This window comes from Xenopus laevis, chromosome 3L (assembly GCF_017654675.1).
Source record: "Xenopus laevis strain J_2021 chromosome 3L, Xenopus_laevis_v10.1, whole genome shotgun sequence".
Taxonomy (NCBI): Eukaryota; Metazoa; Chordata; class Amphibia; order Anura; family Pipidae; genus Xenopus; species Xenopus laevis.
Genome location: NC_054375.1, coordinates 161071953 through 161091176, shown reverse-complemented (window position 1 = coordinate 161091176; position 19224 = coordinate 161071953). Strand labels below are relative to the sequence as shown.

General features: G+C 47.9%; 2 protein-coding genes across 2 annotated transcripts; both read left to right on the top strand.

Annotated features, from left to right (window-relative positions):
* The first annotated feature begins 8629 nt into the window (after positions 1-8629).
* cldn7.L (claudin 7 L homeolog) lies at positions 8630-13445 on the top strand. The gene is given in 4 exon segments (NM_001086240.1): positions 8630-8991; positions 12038-12202; positions 12435-12519; positions 12715-13445. Coding segments are annotated over 4 exon segments (642 nt in total). The 5' UTR covers positions 8630-8768; the 3' UTR covers positions 12884-13445.
* Positions 13446-15548: 2103 nt separating this feature from the next.
* On the top strand, positions 15549-17208 carry LOC121401683. The gene is made up of 2 exons (XM_041587421.1): positions 15549-15856; positions 15932-17208. Exons 1-2 carry the CDS (start codon positions 15810-15812, stop codon positions 16719-16721), a joined length of 837 nt encoding a protein of 278 aa, XP_041443355.1. The 5' UTR covers positions 15549-15809; the 3' UTR covers positions 16722-17208.
* Positions 17209-19224: the final 2016 nt, after the last annotated feature.

The following is a 19224-nucleotide window of genomic DNA, read 5'->3' as shown; positions in this document are numbered from 1 at the left end:
TGTAACACCCCTTTCCCTCCTCTAATCTCATTGGCTCCCTCCTGTCTGCTGGGAGGAGCTACTGGTGAATAAAGCATCCGACCCTTCCTTGTACCTATCTAATGTATCAGCCTGTACCCCTGATTCACTTCCCAGCTCTCCCTGTAACAACCCTTTCCCTCCTCTAATCTCATTGGCTCCCTCCTGACTGCTGGGAGGAGCTACTGGTGAATAAAGCATCCGACCCTTCCTTGTACCTATCTAATGTATCAGCCTGTACCCCTGATTCACTTCCCAGCTCTCCCTGTAACACCCCTTTCCCTCCTCTAATCTCATTGGCTCCCTCCTGTCTGCTGGGAGGAGCTACTGGTGAATAAAGCATCCGACCCTTCCTTGTACCTATCTAATGTATCAGCCTGTACCCCTGATTCACTTCCCAGCTCTCCCTGTAACACCCCTTTCCTTCCTCTAATCTCATTGGCTCCCTCCTGTCTGCTGGGAGGAGCTACTGGTGAATAAAGCATCCGACCCTTCCTTGTACCTATCTAATGTATCAGCCTGTACCACTGATTCACTTCCCAGCTCTCCCTGTAACACCCCTTTCCTTCCTCTAATCTCATTGGCTCCCTCCTGTCTGCTGGGAGGAGCTACTGGTGAATAAAGCATCCGACCCTTCCTTATACCTATCTAATGTATCAGCCTGTACCCCTGATTCACTTCCCAGCTCTCCCTGTAACACCCCTTTCCCTCCTCTAATTTCATTGGCTCCCGCCTGTCTGCTGGGAGGAGCTACTGGTGAATAAAGCATCCGACCCTTCCTTGTACCTATCTAATGTATCAGCCTGTACCACTGATTCACTTCCCAGCTCTCCCTGTAACACCCCTTTCCCTCCTCTAATCTCATTGGCTCCCTCCTGTCTGCTGGGAGGAGCTACTGGTGAATAAAGCATCCGACCCTTCCTTGTACCTATCTAATGTATCAGCCTGTACCCCTGATTCACTTACCAGCTCTCCCTGTAACACCCCTTTCCCTCCTCTAATCTCATTGGCTCCCTCCTGTCTGCTGGGAGGAGCTACTGGTGAATAAAGCATCCGACCCTTCCTTGTACCTATCTAATGTATCAGCCTGTACCCCTGATTCACTTCCCAGCTCTCCCTGTAACACCCCTTTCCCTCCTCTAATCTCATTGGCTCCCTCCTGTCTGCTGGGAGGAGCTACTGGTGAATAAAGCATCCGACCCTTCCTTGTACCTATCTAATGTATCAGCCTGTACCCCTGATTCACTACCCATCTCTCCCTGTAACACCCCTTTCCCTCCTCTAATCTCATTGGCTCCCTCCTGTCTGCTGGGAGGAGCTACTGGTGAATAAAGCATCCGACCCTTCCTTGTACCTATCTAATGTATCAGCCTGTACCACTGATTCACTTCCCAGCTCTCCCTGTAACACCCCTTTCCTTCCTCTAATCTCATTGGCTCCCTCCTGTCTGCTGGGAGGAGCTACTGGTGAATAAAGCATCCGACCCTTCCTTATACCTATCTAATGTATCAGCCTGTACCCCTGATTCACTTCCCAGCTCTCCCTGTAACACCCCTTTCCCTCCTCTAATTTCATTGGCTCCCGCCTGTCTGCTGGGAGGAGCTACTGGTGAATAAAGCATCCAACCCTTCCTTGTACCTATCTAATGTATCAGCCTGTACCCCTGATTCACTTCCCAGCTCTCCCTGTAACACCCCTTTCCCTCCTCTAATCTCATTGGCTCCCTCCTGTCTGCTGGGAGGAGCTACTGGTGAATAAAGCATCCGACCCTTCCTTGTACCTATCTAATGTATCAGCCTGTACCCCTGATTCACTTCCCAGCTCTCCCTGTAACACCCCTTTCCCTCCTCTAATCTCATTGGCTCCCTCCTGTCTGCTGGGAGGAGCTACTGGTGAATAAAGCATCCGACCCTTCCTTGTACCTATCTAATGTATCAGCCTGTACAACTGATTCACTTCCCAGCTCTCCCTGTAACACTCCTTTCCCTCCTCTAATCTCATTGGCTCCCTCCTGTCTGCTGGGATGAGCTACTGGTGAATAAAGGCATCCGACCCTTCCTTATACCTATCTAATGTATCAGGCCTGTACCCCTGATTCACTTCCCAGCTCTCCCTGTAACACCCCTTTCCCTCCTCTAATCTCATTGGCTCCCTCCTGTCTGCTGGGAGGAGCTACTGGTGAATAAAGCATCCGACCCTTCCTTATACCTATCTAATGTATTAGCCTGTACCCCTGATTCACTTCCCAGCTCTCCCTGTAACACCCCTTTCCCTCCTCTAATCTCATTGGCTCCCTCCTGACTGCTGGGAGGAGCTACTGGTGAATAAAGCATCCGACCCTTCCTTGTACCTATCTAATGTATCAGCCTGTACCCCTGATTCACTTCCCAGCTCTCCCTGTAACACCCCTTTCCCTCCTCTAATCTCATTGGCTCCCTCCTGTCTGCTGGGAGGAGCTACTGGTGAATAAAGCATCCGACCCTTCCTTATACCTATCTAATGTATCAGCCTGTACCCTGATTCACTTCCCAGCTCTCCCTGTAACACCCCTTTCCCTCCTCTAATCTCATTGGCTCCCTCCTGTCTGCTGGGAGGAGCTACTGGTGAATAAAGCATCCGACCCTTCCTTGTACCTATCTAATGTATCAGCCTGTACCCTGATTCACTTCCCAGCTCTCCCTGTAACACCCCTTTCCCTCCTCTAATCTCATTGGCTCCCTCCTGTCTGCTGGAGGAGCTACTGGTGAATAAAGCATCCGACCCTTCGTATACCTATCTAATGTATCAGCCTGTACCCCTGATTCACTTCCCAGCTCTCCCTGTAACACCCCTTTCCCTCCTCTAATCTCATTGGCTCCCTCCTGTCTGCTGGGAGGAGCTACTGGTGAATAAAGCATCCGACCCTTCCTTGTACCTATCTAATGTATCAGCCTGTACCACTGATTCACTTCCCAGCTCTCCCTGTAACACCCCTTTCCCTCCTCTAATCTCATTTGGCTCCCTCCTGTCTGCTGGGAGGAGCTACTGGTGAATAAAGCATCCGACCCTTCCTTTACCTATCTAATGTATCAGCCTGTACCCTGATCACTTCCCAGCTCTCTCCTGTAACACCCCTTTCCCTCCTCTAATCTCATTGCTCCCTCCGTCTGCTGGGAGAGCTACTGGTGAATAAAGCATCCGACCTCCTTTACCTATCATAATGTATCAGCCTACCCCGATTCACTTCCCACTCTCCCTGTAACACCCCTTTCCCTCTCTAATCTCCCCCAAACACAAGGAACACACAGACTCCATACAGATAGTGTCCTGGCAGAATGAACCCCCAAACACAAGGAACACACAGACTCCATACAGATAGTGTCCTGGCAGAAAACCCCCAAACACAAGGAACATACAGACTCCATACAGATAGTTCCTGGGCAGAAGAACCCCCAAAACACAAGGAACACACAACTCCATACAGAAGTTATGTCAGAAAACCCCCAAACACAAGGGAACACACAGACTCCATACAGATAGTGTCCTGGGCAGAATGAACCCCAAACACAAGGGAACACACAACTCCATACAGATAGTGTCCTGGGCAGAATGAACCCCCAAACACAAGGGAAACACAGACTCCATACAGATAGTGTCCTGGCAGAATGAACCCCAAACACAAGGAAACAACAGACTCCATACAGAATACCTGCAGAATGAACCCCAAACACAAGAACACAGACTCCATACAGATAGTCCTGGGAAAATAACCCCAAACACAAGGAACACACAGACCCCAACAGATAGTGTCTGGCAAGAACCCCAACACAAGGGAACAACAGACTCCAACAATAGGCCGGAGAAGAACCCCAATAGCAGGAACACAACCCACAATATTCCTGGGAAAGAACCCCAACACAAGGACCACAGACTCCAACAGATAGTCGCAGAATGAACCCCAAACACAAGGGGAACACACAGACTCCATACAGATAGTGTCCTGGCAGAATGAACCCCAAACACAAGGGAACACACAGACTCCATACAGATTAGTCCTGGGCAGAATGAACCCCAAACACAAGGGAACACACAGACTCCATACAGATAGTGTCCTGGCAGAATGAACCCCCAAACACAAGGGAACACACAGACTCCATACAGATAGTGTCCTGGGCAGAATGAACCCCAAACACAAGGGAACACACAGACTCCATACAGATAGTGTCCTGGCAGAATGAACCCCAAACACAAGGGAACACACAGACTCCATACAGATAGTGTCCTGGGCAGAATGAACCCCCAAACACAAGGGAACACACAGACTCCATACAGATAGTGTCCTGGGCAGAATGAACCCCAAACACAAGGGAACACACAGACTCCATACAGATAGTGTCCTGGCAGAATGAACCCCCAAACAAAGGGAACAACACAGACTCCATACAGATAAGTGTCCTGGGCAGAATGAACCCCCAAACACAAGGGAACACACAGACTCCATACAGATAGTGTCCTGGGCAGAATGAACCCCCAAACACAAGGGAACACACAGACTCCATACAGATAGTGTCCTGGCAGAATGAACCCCCAAACACAAGGAACACACAGACTCCATACAGATAGTGTCCTGGCAGAATGAACCCCAAACCAAGGGAACACACAGACTCCATACAGATAGTGTCCTGGCAGAATGAACCCCCAAACACAAGGGAACACACAGACTCCATACAATAGTGTCCTGGCAGAATGAACCCCCAAACACAAGGAACACACAGACTCATACAGATAGTGTCCTGGCAGAATGAACCCCCAAACACAAGGGAACACACAGACTCCATACAGATAGTGTCCTGGGCAGAATGAACCCCAAACACAAGGGAACACACAGACTCCATACAGATAGTGTCCTGGCAGAATGAACCCCAAACACAAGGAACACACAGACTCCATACAGAAGTGTCCTGGGCAGAATGAACCCCCAAACACAAGGAACACACAGACTCCATACAGATAGTGTCCTGGCAGAATGAACCCCCAAACACAAGGAAACACAGACTCCATACAGATAGTGTCCTGGCAGAATGAACCCCAAACACAAGGAACACACAACTCCATACAGATAGTGTCCTGGGCAGAATGAACCCCAAACACAAGGAACACACAGACTCCATACAGATAGTGTCCTGAGAATGAACCCCAAACACAAGGGAACACACAGACTCCATACAGATAGTGTCCTGGCAGAATGAACCCCAAACACAAGGGAACACACAGACTCCATACAGATAGTGTCCTGGGCAGAATGAACCCCCAAACACAAGGGAACACACAGACTCCATACAGATAGTTCCTGGGCAGAATGAACCCCCAAACACAAGGAACACACAACTCCATACAGATAGTGTCCTGGGCAGAATGAACCCCCAAACACAAGGGAACACACAGACTCCATACAGATAGTGTCCTGGGCAGAATGAACCCCACCAAACAAAAAATGGTGAACCCAAACGGCAACAGACTCCATACAGATAGTGTCCTGGGCAGAATGAACCCCCAAACACAAGGGAACACACAGACTCCATACAGATAGTGTCCTGGGCAGAATGAACCCCCAAACACAAGGGAACACACAGACTCCATACAGATAGTGTCCTGGGCAGAATGAACCCCCAAACACAAGGGAACACACAGACTCCATACAGATAGTGTCCTGGGCAGAATGAACCCCCAAACACAAGGGAACACACAGACTCCATACAGATAGTGTCCTGGGCAGAATGAACCCCCAAACACAAGGGAACACACAGACTCCATACAGATAGTGTCCTGGGCAGAATGAACCCCCAAACACAAGGGAACACACAGACTCCATACAGATAGTGTCCTGGGCAGAATAACCCCCAAACACAAGGAACATACAGACTCCATACAGATAGTGTCCTGGCAGAATGAACCCCAAACACAAGGGAACACACAGACTCCATACAGATAGTGTCCTGGGCAGAATGAACCCCCAAACACAAGGGAACACACAGACTCCATACAGATAGTGTCCTGGGCAGAATGAACCCCCAAACACAAGGGAACATACAGACTCCATACAGATAGTGTCCTGGGCAGAATGAACCCCCCAAACACAAGGGAACACACAGACTCCATACAGATAGTGTCCTGGGCAGAATGAACCCCCAAACACAAGGAACACACAGACTCCATACAGATAGTGTCCTGGCAGAATGAACCCCCAAACACAAGGGAACACACAGACTCCATACAGATAGTGTCCTGGCAGAATGAACCCCAAACACAAGGGAACACACAGACTCCATACAGATAGTGTCCTGGGCAGAATGAACCCCCAAACACAAGGGAACACACAGACTCCATACAGATAGTGTCCTGGGCAGAATGAACCCCCAAACACAAGGGAACATACAGACTCCATACAGATAGTGTCCTGGCAGAATGAACCCCCAAACACAAGGGAACACACAGACTCCATACAGATAGTGTCCTGGGCAGAATGAACCCCCAAACACAAGGGAACACACAGACTCCATACAGAAGTGTCCTGGGCAGAATGAACCCCCAAACCAAGGAACACACAGACTCCATACAGATAGTGTCCTGGGCAGAATGAACCCCCAAACACAAGGGAACACACAGACTCCATACAGATAGTGTCCTGGGCAGAATGAACCCCCAAACACAAGGGAACACACAGACTCCATACAGATAGTGTCCTGGCAGAATGAACCCCAAACACAAGGGAACACACAGACTCCATACAGATAGTGTCCTGGGCAGAATACCCCAAACACAAGGAACACACAGACTCCATACAGATAGTGTCCTGGGCAGAATGAACCCCCAAACACAAGGGAACATACAGACTCCATACAGATAGTGTCCTGGGCAGAATGAACCCCCAAACACAAGGGAACACACAGACTCCATACAGATAGTGTCCTGGGCAGAATGAACCCCCAAACACAAGGGAACACACAGACTCCATACAGATAGTGTCCTGGGCAGAATGAACCCCCAAACACAAGGGAACACACAGACTCCATACAGATAGTGTCCTGGGCAGAATGAACCCCCAAACACAAGGGAACACACAGACTCCATACAGATAATGTCCTGGGCAGAATGAACCCCCAAACACAAGGGAACACACAAACATTAGTAACAGCCCTGCTGCCCATCTCTCCTGTGCTTCTGCCCATTTCCAAGATGGCTCCTTCAGCCTCACCAGCACCTCAGTATAATTCCCAGCCCCCCTGCTGTAAATGTCATCATTTATTCCAGAGAGAGAGGGCGAGTGTCTCACACAGGGGCCCCAATAATGACAAGAATGAGCCCCATTGTGTAGTGTGTGTGTATATTGTGTGTGTGGCACTACAGGAGTTGTGAGACTGTGACCAATAGAATCCTCTCTACACTTACTCCTCCCCACAACTCATCAGCCAATCAGCACACAGTCTGGGGATAGTGAGACTCTGACACTGCTGGGAATTTACTATAATACACATACAGCCTGCAGGGGGCAGCATTAGTAAGTTCTCTATCACATTCCCATCAGTCCCTGTCCCAGTGAGCTTACAATCTAAGGTCCCTATCACATTCCCATCAGTCCCTGCCCCAGTGAGCTTACAATCTAAGGTCCCTATCACATTCCCATCAGTCCCTGTCCCAGTGAGCTTACAATCTAAGGTTCCTATCACATTCCCATCAATCCCTGTCCCAGTGAGCTTACAATCTAAGGTCCCTATCACATTCCCATCAGTCCCTGCCCCAGTGAGCTTACAATCTAAGGTCCCTATCACATTCCCATCAGTCCCTGCCCCAGTGAGCTTACAATCTAAGGTTCCTATCACATTCCCATCAGTCCCTGTCCCAGTGAGCTTACAATCTAAGGTTCCTATCACATTCCCATCAGTCCCTGTCCCAGTGATCTTACAATCTAAGGTCCCTATCACATTCCCATCAGTCCCTGTCCCAGTGAGCTTACAATCTAAGGTCCCTATCACATTCCCATCAGTCCCTGTCCCAGTGAGCTTACAATCTAAGGTCCCTATCACCTTCCCATCAGTCCCTGTCCCAGTGAGCTTACAATCTAAGGTCCCTATCACATTCCCATCAGCCCCTGCCCCAGTGAGCTTACAATCTAAGGTCCCTATCACATTCCCATCAGTTTGTGTCCCAGTGAGCTTACAATCTAAGGTCCCTATCACATAAAGTCATGGACATAAGCACAGTGATATGATGTTGATGCAGTTACACAGTGAGTAGAATATATGTTCCTATAAAGTTACACAGTGAGTAGAATATATGTTCCTATAAAGTTACACAGTGAGTAGATAGAAGGTCAGGGAAGGCTAATGAGATAAAGTTACACTAGGGGTAGATGTATTATATATAAGAGGGGTATATAATTATTATTATGACATAGAGAGAGAGAGGGGGGCTGTGACGTCAGCGGTTTCAGTTGAGTCACTGTTTCACTGTTTCACTCTCGGTGTCTCAGGTGCCGGAGGCGGTGACGTCACGGCGGGTGGGAGGGGCAGGGGGCGTGTCGGTGCTGATATAGGAGCTGCAGGAGTCGCACCTGGCTCAGGTATCGGTGAGAGAGCGAGAGGAGCGGATCGGGCTGTTTTTTGGTGTCGCTGGTAGAAAGTGGTGGATCGCTGAGCAGTTGGGCCCCTGTGTGTCGCTAGAGATCCCCGAGCTTCTTGTCCAGGGGCCACACACTCGTTCTTGCCCCAGTCATGGCCAACTCCGGGCTGCAGCTCCTCGGCTTCGTGCTGGCGATGTTGGGTTGGATCGCACTGATCGCAGCGACTATTATGCCCCAGTGGAAGATGTCCTCGTACGCCGGGGACCAGATCATCACCGCCGTGGCCATTTATCAGGGACTGTGGATGAGTTGCGCCACTCAGAGCACCGGGCAAATCCAGTGCAAAGTCTATGACTCCATATTACAGCTGGACGGTAAGTGCCCCACCCTGAGCCCCAAACCGGTCCGACTGCTTCTCCCTGGACTCTCCCCCTCTGGGGTAATTACACTTCCCTACCTGCCCCACCCTCTCTCTTTACATATCGGCTCTTTTATTGCCCCAGGCAGGGACGTATCTCCCCCTCATGTCTCCCCTCCCACTAGCGCCCGTTATTATTCTCATTATCTGCACTGGTGTCTCTTATCTGCTGCTGATTATACTGGCCTGATACTGGCCTGATACTGGGGTCACTGGGTTATCTGACTGCACCGCTTTATACATATAAACTACATCCTACTCCTTACATGATCTTGTTATTATATACTTGATTATATTCTATACATTGTATTATATTATTATTATTAAATACTTGATTATATTCTATACATTGTATTATATTATTATTATATACTTGATTATATTCTATACATTGTATTATATTATTATTATATACTTGATTATATTCTATACATTGTATTATATTATTATTATATACTTGATTATATTCTATACATTGTATTAGGGTTATATTATACACTTGACCTTAGAGTGTATACATGTTATATTGTATAGGTAGATTATATACTGTAGGAGACCTGTTCATGGGGTGTAGGGGTGCTGGTCCCCCTCATTACCTTTTGAGGGAGTCATAAACAAATTCAGGGTACAATGGGGTTACATTTCATATACTGCTGGGGGTTATTTATTGTGAATATTTGATGGTTGGGAGAGTTGGTCTCAGTCCCTGTGGAAGGGGTGTTGGCTGGGCGGGGGGGGGTAACTAGGAAATCTGCAGAGCCCCTCCCCCTGTTTACCTTTCTCAATCCCTGCCCCCTCCCCTGGTTTCTGTGAAACTCACCTGTCCTGCCTGTTGCCATCGAATTGTTTCCCCTCCCCCTTCTCTCCCCACTCACCTTTCCCTTCCTTCCCGACAGCCTCATCTCCCCCTCGTTTAATACATGGCAGCTAGTGGTTTCCAAACTGTCAGGCCGAGGGTCTGGAGCTGTCGGGACTCACTGGCAGTTGGAGTGAGATTGAAGGTCAATGAGTGGGGGTTGTCCTTGGAATTCTGGGGGCTGATTAAGTGATGGGGGGGGCTTAAACAGTGACCCCATGTCTTGGCTCCCAAACCCTCGTCTCTGACTCCATATTGACCCTCATTAGCCCCATGAGTACAAGCCCAGGAGCCACAAACGAGTGTAGAAGTTGCCCAATATTCACCTCTATGATCTAGGGATTCTGCTCCCACCAGGGAACCACCGGGACAGTTGGGGCTAAATCTGTATTTCTGGTCCAAGTCCGACCCCCCCCCCCAGAGCCCATTCCTTTCTCTCCATTCCTAGAACAAGATTGGGCCCCCCGCAGGGCTGAGAATCTAATGGCACCAGCCTAGGGCCACTTCATGTGTCTTTTCTCCATCTTTGCTCCAGGATTGGGGGGGGGGTGCTATAAAGTCAGTTGTCCCAGGTGTGTGCCCAGGACTGGGGGGGGGGGGGTTATCATTTATTTATATAGCGCTGTCAAGATACGCAGTGCTTTACTGCAGTTATAGCAAACAGGGAATAAATGGTGGATAACAAACAAGGATTACAGATACAATAGGGTTAGAAGGACCTAGAGATTAGAGTTTACAAACTAAAAGGTTAGGGTACAATTGAGATATTAGGATTATATAAACATTTTGTCATTTTTGATACAGCAATGATTAAGGTACATCGAATTATGTTTGAGTTAGTAAATGAAATAGACACAAGAGCTTACAGTCTAAATGAGGTCGGGGCACCTGCCTGGCACTGCCTAATTCTTCAGCTGATTCTCTGGCTCATGTACAGACACCTGCTGCCTCTCTCCCAACGGCTCCTTCTTTCAACTACTTACAGCCCTCCACTCACAGTCATTCATGGCTTGGCAGCTGTTCAATCCAGTGCAGCCTGCGGCAACTAACTAGCTGAGGAGTCAGGTTGCAGCTACTGAATGTTTCACTAGAAGGATGTAGTCGTGTCACTGACTTGACTTTCCCATGGATCTGGGCTGATGGGTGGGGCTAGGCCTGATGGGAATGTGATGGGGACCTTAGAGTGTAAGCTCATTGGAACAGGGACTGATGGGAATGTGATAGACCTTCAATTATAAGCTCACTGGGGCAGGGACTGATGGGAATGTGATAGGGACCTTAGATTGTAAGCTCACTGGGGCAGGGACTGATGGGAATGTGATAGAGACCCTTGATTGTAAGCTCACTGGGACAGGGACTGATGGGAATGTGATAGAGCTTCAATTATAAGCTCACTGGGACAGGGACTGATGGGAATGTGATAGGGACCTTAGATTGTAAGCTCACTGGGGCAGGGACTGATGGGAATGTGATAGACCTTCAATTATAAGCTCACTGGGGCAGGGACTGATGGGAATGTGGTAGAGACCCTTGATTGTAAGCTCACTGGGACAGGGACTGATGGGAATGTGATAGACCTTTGATTGTAAGCTCACTGGGGCAGGGACTGAGCAGCACTGCAGGATATGTTGGTGGCATATAACAGATCAGCTGTGTGTGAGGCGCTGTATCTACTATTTTGGGATTTGTGAAAGATTCTGCTAAATACTGATCCCAGTCGGCATATGCAAATTAGGGACGGGCAGGAGAGCTAAATGTAAAAAAAAACCAGGTACCAGGTGTGACGAAACGTTGCGTGATTTTAATAATTCTGATCGGCGAGACGTGTGTGCTACTGTTTGTAGAACGGTGTGATTGGCAGCTGTGGGTGTCAGCTCTGTGGACAAGATCATGCAGGTCCCGGGGCGGAGGCTGTAGAGTCCCGTGTAAGAATGTGCTCCGGGTACTTTCTGCACTTACCGAGGCCTGATTGTGACACCGTAGGTTCTGACCTATGAACGGGGGAATTGTCCCTAGTTCTGCTGCTTTGGGGTTCCAGGGAGTGTTGGGTTATGACAATAGTAACGGGGCTCCTATACGGGGGATAGAGCTGTTGAATTCCTTGGTGAAGAACTTCTGCCTCACACTCCTTTCTCTCTCCCTCCAGCATCTCTGCAGGCCACCCGGGCCCTCATGGTGGTCTCCATCATCCTGGGCATATTTGGAATTGCCGTATCTACCATGGGCATGAAATGCACAACCTGTGGGGGAGATGATAAGGTGAAAAAGTCTCGCATTGCAATGACTGGTGGATTTGTCTTTCTCCTTGGGGGTAAGTACAGACCCACCCTTGTCTCTTCTTTATTGGCCCTTGGTAGGCTGGATGTTAAGAAATCCTGGCATGGAATATAGTCTCTAGAGCAGTGGTCCCCAACCAGTACATGTTGCTCATCAATCCCTTGGATGTTGGGGTTGGGGACCCCTGGTCTAGAGATTAACAGAACCTCTTTAGGATGTGGAGCCTGACCCCCATCATTGATGGACTCTTCTTCCTTCTTTTCTAGGTCTTGCAGCTCTCATTGCCTGCTCCTGGTATGGCAATCAGATTATTCGGGATTTCTACAACCCTCTTCTGCCAATCAATACCAAGTAGGTGCCCCGGCTTATGCCCATTGTCTTGATATGCACCATTGCCTACTTCTATATGTCCCCTCTAGTAATAATTGTCCCCACTTTTACCCAGTGCTAGTACCCTTGCCTAACTCCACCCCAGGTGAGTGGAGCACCCCCAGTCCATCAGCCAGATTCCTTTGTATTTCTAACAAGGTTTCTCTTCTCCATCAGGTATGAGTTTGGTGCTGGTGTGTTCCTTGGCTGGGCCGGTTCCTTCCTGGTTCTTATAGGAGGAGGCCTGTTGTCGTGCTCATGTTCCCGCAAGAATAACTACCAGAAGGGGTACCCCAAGTCTGGAGCGAAGTCTAAAGTTCCATCTTCTGGAAGGGACTATGTCTGATCATGCAAACCTTGTTACACACCTTATTCAAGCAGCACACATCCAGGTCACAGCCCTCCACTTGCATCCCAGCATTCAGCACTTAATGGAGAAGAAGAACTCCGATTGGACAGAGCTTGCTATGTTGTACCCCACCCCGAGGTGGCCATGTTTGGACCCTTCCTGTATAATGTGCCTGGCGGGGTGAAGTGGAGGGACACTGGGGTGCTGCGTCCAACTCCATTTGTGTGACTGAAGAATGAACTGACATTTTTTGTGCTTGTTAAACCTCTTTATTATAATAATGCAGCTGATTGGCTGTGCTGGGCAAATATGTGATATGGGGGGGGGGCTTTTATCGTTAATGAAGTTTGTAAAGGGCATTATTGCGGAATTTTAACTCAAATGCCCAATTCCCCAGATTAACAAAAAGCAAGTGTGCCTGACTCTGAGTCGGCTTGCTCATCGGGTTGTAGGGTGCCCTAGAACCCCACTATGTATCTTGTCTAGATTTATACGCTTTGTAACTTGTAGCAGATTTGTTTCGTTTTTGTAAATAAAACACAATTTTTTTTCAATGGAAGATTCCGTTCCTTGTCCTTCTGTAGTGACTCTCATGGGCCCCTCTTGACTCTCCTTCCCATACAAGTTCTTAGTGGTTCCTACAGGCTCGGATACATTTCCACCAAGCAGCGAGAGATTACTGCTCACTGGTCTGGAACAGCCAATGAGTTCACGAAATGTACCTAGTTCCCTGGACTCTGTCCTACAGTCGTGGGGTCTGCCTCTTCTCCACTTCTGACTTGCTGGATCGGGATAGCTCATGTAGATGTGGGGGTGGTGGTTCTTTGGAAGTGGGGGGTCTGTGTATATTCAGTAGGCAACAGATGGTGATGGGAAGAAATTAATGGAAAGAACTGAAGGCTTGAGTCCATCCTGGGCAGAATTTGTGGTTCTCCTCTGAGGCCCAAGCATTGTTGGGTGTTACCTAAAAGGAAAAAAAAAATCTAAGTCCGGAAATGCCTTCCTTTATTCTCTGAATGAAACGTAGGAAAATGGGTAGCACTCGATAGTGTAAATCTTATTTATTCCATAAAGTGGTTTTGCACATCCAAGGGTCCTTGCAAGTGTCTGCACTCTGAGGGTCTGAGATGTCCACCTGACTTGTTTCACTTGCCCATCATACTTTCCATTGAAGCTTGGATGCCGATGGTATTTGCAGGTAACTACCCAGTGAGGGGTAGCAGGGGCCCCAAGGTCTGGGAAAGTCTCTGTTGGTGAAGTGTAGTGATTCAAGATAGACTGGTAGAAAGAACACTACTTTTCCTTCAACCTTAGGGAAGTCCCAATGAGAATCAGCCCATCCAGGCTTTGAGAGTGGGGACAAGGTTACAACTTATTTTACAAGGTTTCTCACTCCAAGGGTTTTACTCAAGATGGAACCTTGGCTTCCATATTTCTGGCAGTACCTCCAAGGTCTTGGCTAATCTTGGTCCAAGGTACAGTAGGTGTACTTTCACGTGCAAGTTTGTGAGCCAGACAGAAAATATTAGCGATGTAGGTAACGAGCATGTACAGTTCACTTGCCTACCCTTTGGCCTTTCCACGTCTATTTGAAGGTTCTTGAGACAAGTCTAGCTATTCTGACAGATTATATCTGACTACTGTCTGGACAATATTCTGTTAGTTTCACCAAAACTAAGACAAAGCCGTTGGCAGGCTACAGCAGTTTGTTGTTCATCCCCAATGCGAAAGCCTGGTGTTTTTGGGGCACAATTTGACACAAGGGAAGGATTAGTTATTCTTACCCCATGAAAACACTTGTGTAGTCCTACACTGATATCAACTTATTTGTCTGTTGGAAAAGATGAAATTAAGTCTGACCTGTGGGTAAACATAGAAAGTGGTTTTGGAAAACGGTAACACAGATAATAAAAGGGAAAACAGACATTTTCCTTTGGAGCCCAGGGTTCTACTACTCAACCAGGTGGAAGATATATCCCCGATCCGTGCCCAACGCACATTAATAACTGTACTTTGTATGTACGCAAAGAAAGTAATTGCCATACATTGGAAATCCAGGTTGGGACCAACTGTAAAAAGTTGGGAACAGTTCATTAAGAAATATATATACCCTTGTATATATGAGAAGAGGCTGCCCAGAAAAGTTTCCCTAAGTCACCCATGGTCAGCATTCACCAACGGGTTAACTTCCCCCTGCAGGCCAGCGGACAGGACCTCCCACTATCAATTTAAAAGTTCCACCTCTTCCCTTACCCCCTAGTCTTTTTTGTCCTGTCCGGGCCAGGGAGAGGATAGCCTGTTGGATGAAGAAACAGGACTACTACAAGATTCAGTAAGGGCCTAATATTAGCTCCCCAGAGAAGGGGTCAGCAGGGGCTTACTTACATGCCCGTGTCTCTCCTCCCGTCTGCGGGTCAGGGGGATGCGGAGGAAGCATGGCCGTGTTGGGCGATGTTTGGGGCTGATCCTCCGGCTGGGCTGGTCAGGTGAAGTCTGAAGACGGAGTGCGCCATTAACTGCACGCCGCTTACTATAGAATGAGGAGATCGCCGTGGACCGGAAGTGACGCGGCGCGGCGGAAGTGACGCGGCGGCCATTTTGGATGAGGGCAAGAGCGCAAAAAATTTCAAAATGGGAAAAAGAAGGTATGGAGGCGGTTTTTTGGCGCTAAAACTCCAGCGTCCTAGCCTGGAGAAGGCTGATTTCATTGGTGGGGCAGTCAGTGAAAGGAAAACATTGATTTATGCAGGAGTCTGACCTGCCCTATTTAAAGCAATACACACTTCCTGTGGGTGCCATTTTGCCATCAGTTAAGCTGAGCATTTATGCACACAGGTACGTGGGGGGTATCAGCTGAGTTTTCTTGTATTCTAAGACCAGTGGCTGATTACTTTTTTATCTATTCTCTTAACCAGTTTTTCCAATGGAACCTGGTATGACGGGGAAAGCCTCTCACCCTAAAGGGAAAAGGTGATGTATGAGGTCAGAGAGAATATGGCAGAGATGAAGGGCTCAGTTTCTAACATTGTTGTTATTTTCATGCAGCCTTCCTGCCACAGATGTAAGAAAAGACAAGTCTCCAGAGAAAACGATTTCTGCAGAGAAACAACAGGAACCTGGGTCCTCTGTTTCACAAGAAAATCAATGGGAATCCTTAGCCTCGGTGATAAAACAGGCAGTTATTCAGGGATTCCAGGAGGTGTCAGGCACTAAGAAAAGACCAAGACACCAGCATGGAAGACAGGGGGAGTCTTTTTCAGATGTATCTGAGGGAGATCTGTCATTTGACTCGGACGTCCTCTCTCAGGCAGGATCAGAGGAGGGCGAGATTGATTCGGAAGAGGAATCAACATTTGATTTAGCGGTGATTGACCCGTTAATAAGAGCAGTCAGACAGACTCTAACTTTTCCAACAGAAATGACAAAGTTGTCATCAGCGGATAAACTCTTTCCATCATCAAAAAAGAAATCCGCATGCTTTCCTGTACATTCGTCTATCAAGGAGATAATTGCGTCAGAATGGAAGAAGACTGAGAAAAGGGCTCAGACAACAGGGAAATTCAACAAGAAGTATCCTTTTGACGAACAGGATTCAAAAACCTGGGATTCACCACCTAAAGTGGATGCGGCTGTGGTGAGGCTGGCTAAGAAGACAACACTTCCAGTAGATGATGCGGCAGTCTTCAGGGAGCCAATGGAGAAGAAGATAGAGTTCAATCTAAGGAAAGCTTTTGGGTCCGCAGGGGCAGCCTGTAAACCAGCTGTTGCTCTGACTTCAGTGTCTAGAGCTTTGGAAGGTGTGGTTGTCAGAACTTGGAGAAGCGATATCTTCTAATGTAAAGAGACCAAAGCTTTTAGAGATGTTGACAGATTGTAAAATGGCAACAGAATTCATATCCGAAGCTTCGATAGACCTAGTGCATTTCTCGGCAAGATCTATGGCACTGTCGGTGGCAGCCAGAAGGGCTTTATGGCTGAAGACGTGGGCAGCGGATACAGTTTCTAAAACTAATCTGTGTCAATTGCCTTTTGAAGGTGAGATGTTATTTGGAGAGAAGCTCGACGCAATTATTAAAAAGGTCTCAGGTGGAAAAAGCGTGTTCTGCCACAAGAGAGTCAGGCAAAAAGACCACGCTTTGAGACGAACTACAACAAACCGAAGGATAAGTCATTCAGGACGTCTAAACAGTACAAGCCTGGTAGAGAGTATTCCAGGCAATCTTCTTGGAGATCAGGACGTCCAAGTTCCAGAGGGGCAGCGAAAAAAACCGGGATTTTTTTTCCTCAGCCCCATCTACTTCCGGTCGACAATGAAGGTGGCAGGGCCCAGAACATGGTGGGTGGCAGGTTAGCCGATTTCTCTCATGTTCTGGGCACAACCATTTCGAGACACATGGGTACGAAACGTGGTGGGAATCAGGGTTTTTTCTAGAATTCAAGACCGGTACCCAGAAGAGATTTTTTCATAAGGTCTGTGGTCAAGGAGACAGAGTCAAGCAAAGAGATAGCCCAGGGAGTACTTGAAGCACGTTGTTCGAGTCAAGGGCAATAGAGTTGGTCTCTCCTCAAGAAAGACACACAGGTTTTTATTCGAAAACTTTTTTTAGTAAAAAAGGCATCAGGCGCATTAAGACCGGTGCTGGATATGAGAAAACTGAACAGATTCCTGCAAGTGAGAAAATTCAGGATGGAATCCTTAATGTCAATCATGCAAGTCATTTTCAAGAGGAGATTGGCTGACGAGCATAGATTTAAAAGATGCGTATTTTTTCATGTTCCAGATCGCACAGATGCACAGAAAGTATCTAAGATTCGCAATAGACGATGTGCATGTTCAATTCAAGTGTCTTCCGTTTGGTCTAGCCCAATCCCCGAGGGTTTACAAAGATATTGGTTACTCTCATAGCGGAATTAAGAAAGGAGGCTTGCGGTGTATCACTACCTAGACGACATTCCTGGTGGTAGCAAGATCAAAGGCAGAAGCAGAGATTCAGACTGCCAGAGTAAAGGAATTTTTGCTAGATCACGGTTGGATAGTAAACCATGGGAACAAGAGCAGTTTAATTCCCGCTCAGACCCTACAATATTTAGGGGCTTTGTTTCAAACAGACAGAAATTTAGTCAGTCTTCCCTTGGAGCGTCAAGTAAAGGTGGTCGACTTGATAAAGGATTTCAGGAAAAGAAAGACAGTGTCCGTGCATCATTGTCTGAAAGTGCTGGGATCCATGTCGGCAACTATACAGATAGTGAGATGGGCAAGATGGCACTTAAGACCCTTACAGATGTTTCTTCTAAGAAATGTAAGGCAGCCTCATCTACATTTACAGAGGAGGCTGTTCGTACCACAGGAGGTAAAGAAGACCCTGTTATGGTGGTGCAGACGGAAGAATCTGGCAAGAGGAATGCCGTTGGAAGAACCAGAGTGGGTGATATTAACCACAGATGCGTCAAGCATGGGATGGGGAGCCCACATAGGCGAAGAAGTGGTTCAGGGCACTTGGAAAGGAGAAAATGTGCCGTCAAATCTACTGGAGTTGAGAGCGATAAGAGAAGCCCTCACATATTTTTCACACCTACTGAAAGGAAGACAAGTAAAGGTTATGTCGGACAATACCACAGCAGTAGCTTATTTAGCAAAGCAGGGGGCACCAGAAGCGTGTCCTTGCTAAAGGAAGTAGAACCACTATTTCAGTGGGCAGAAGGTTGGCTAGAAGGGTTGACCGCGGTCCACCTTCCAGGGAAGGAAAATTGGAAGGCCGACTTCCTCAGTCGGACAATGTTGGACCCAGGGGAATGGAGCCTGCACGATTGGATTTTCGAAGACATAGTGAGAAAGTGGGGGCGTCCAGAGATAGATGTGATGGCATCCCCACAAAACCGGAAGTGTCACCGGTTCTTTTCAAGGTTTCCCTGCAAAGAGGCAGAGGCGGTGGACGGCCTGAGTCAAAGTTGGTCACAAGGCAAAATTTATGTGTTTCACCATGCCCGTTAATTTGGAGAGTCTTGAAAAAAATAAGGAAAGACAGAGCAGAAGCCATTGCGGTAATCCCTTTCTGGCCCAGAAGGCCATGGTTTCCTCTTCTTCAAAAGCTGGCCATAGAGAAGCCCATGCAGATTCAGAGCTTTCCAGGTTGGCTGACGCAGAGATCAATCCAGATCCAAAGGCACAATCATCTAGCCTTGATGGCTTGGCGGTTGAGAGGGGAAAGTTAACACAGTTGTTTCAGAAGGAAGAAGTCATAGACTTTCTGTTGAAGTCAAGGAAACCAAGCACTTCCCAGCAATACTATAGAGTATGGGAGAAGTTTGTGGAATTTGCTACAGAGAGAAAAGAAGAC

What these genes read in the sequence shown, in the direction of transcription:
- LOC121401683 (XM_041587421.1), top strand. Translation starts at nt 15,810, where the DNA reads ATGGAACCTGGTATGACGGGGAAAGCCTCTCACCCTAAAGGGAAAAG. An exon ending in TCTCACCCTAAAGGGAAAAG is followed by an intron (nt 15,857 to 15,931) that starts GTGATGTATGAG and finishes ATTTTCATGCAG; the next exon opens with CCTTCCTGCCACAGATGTAA.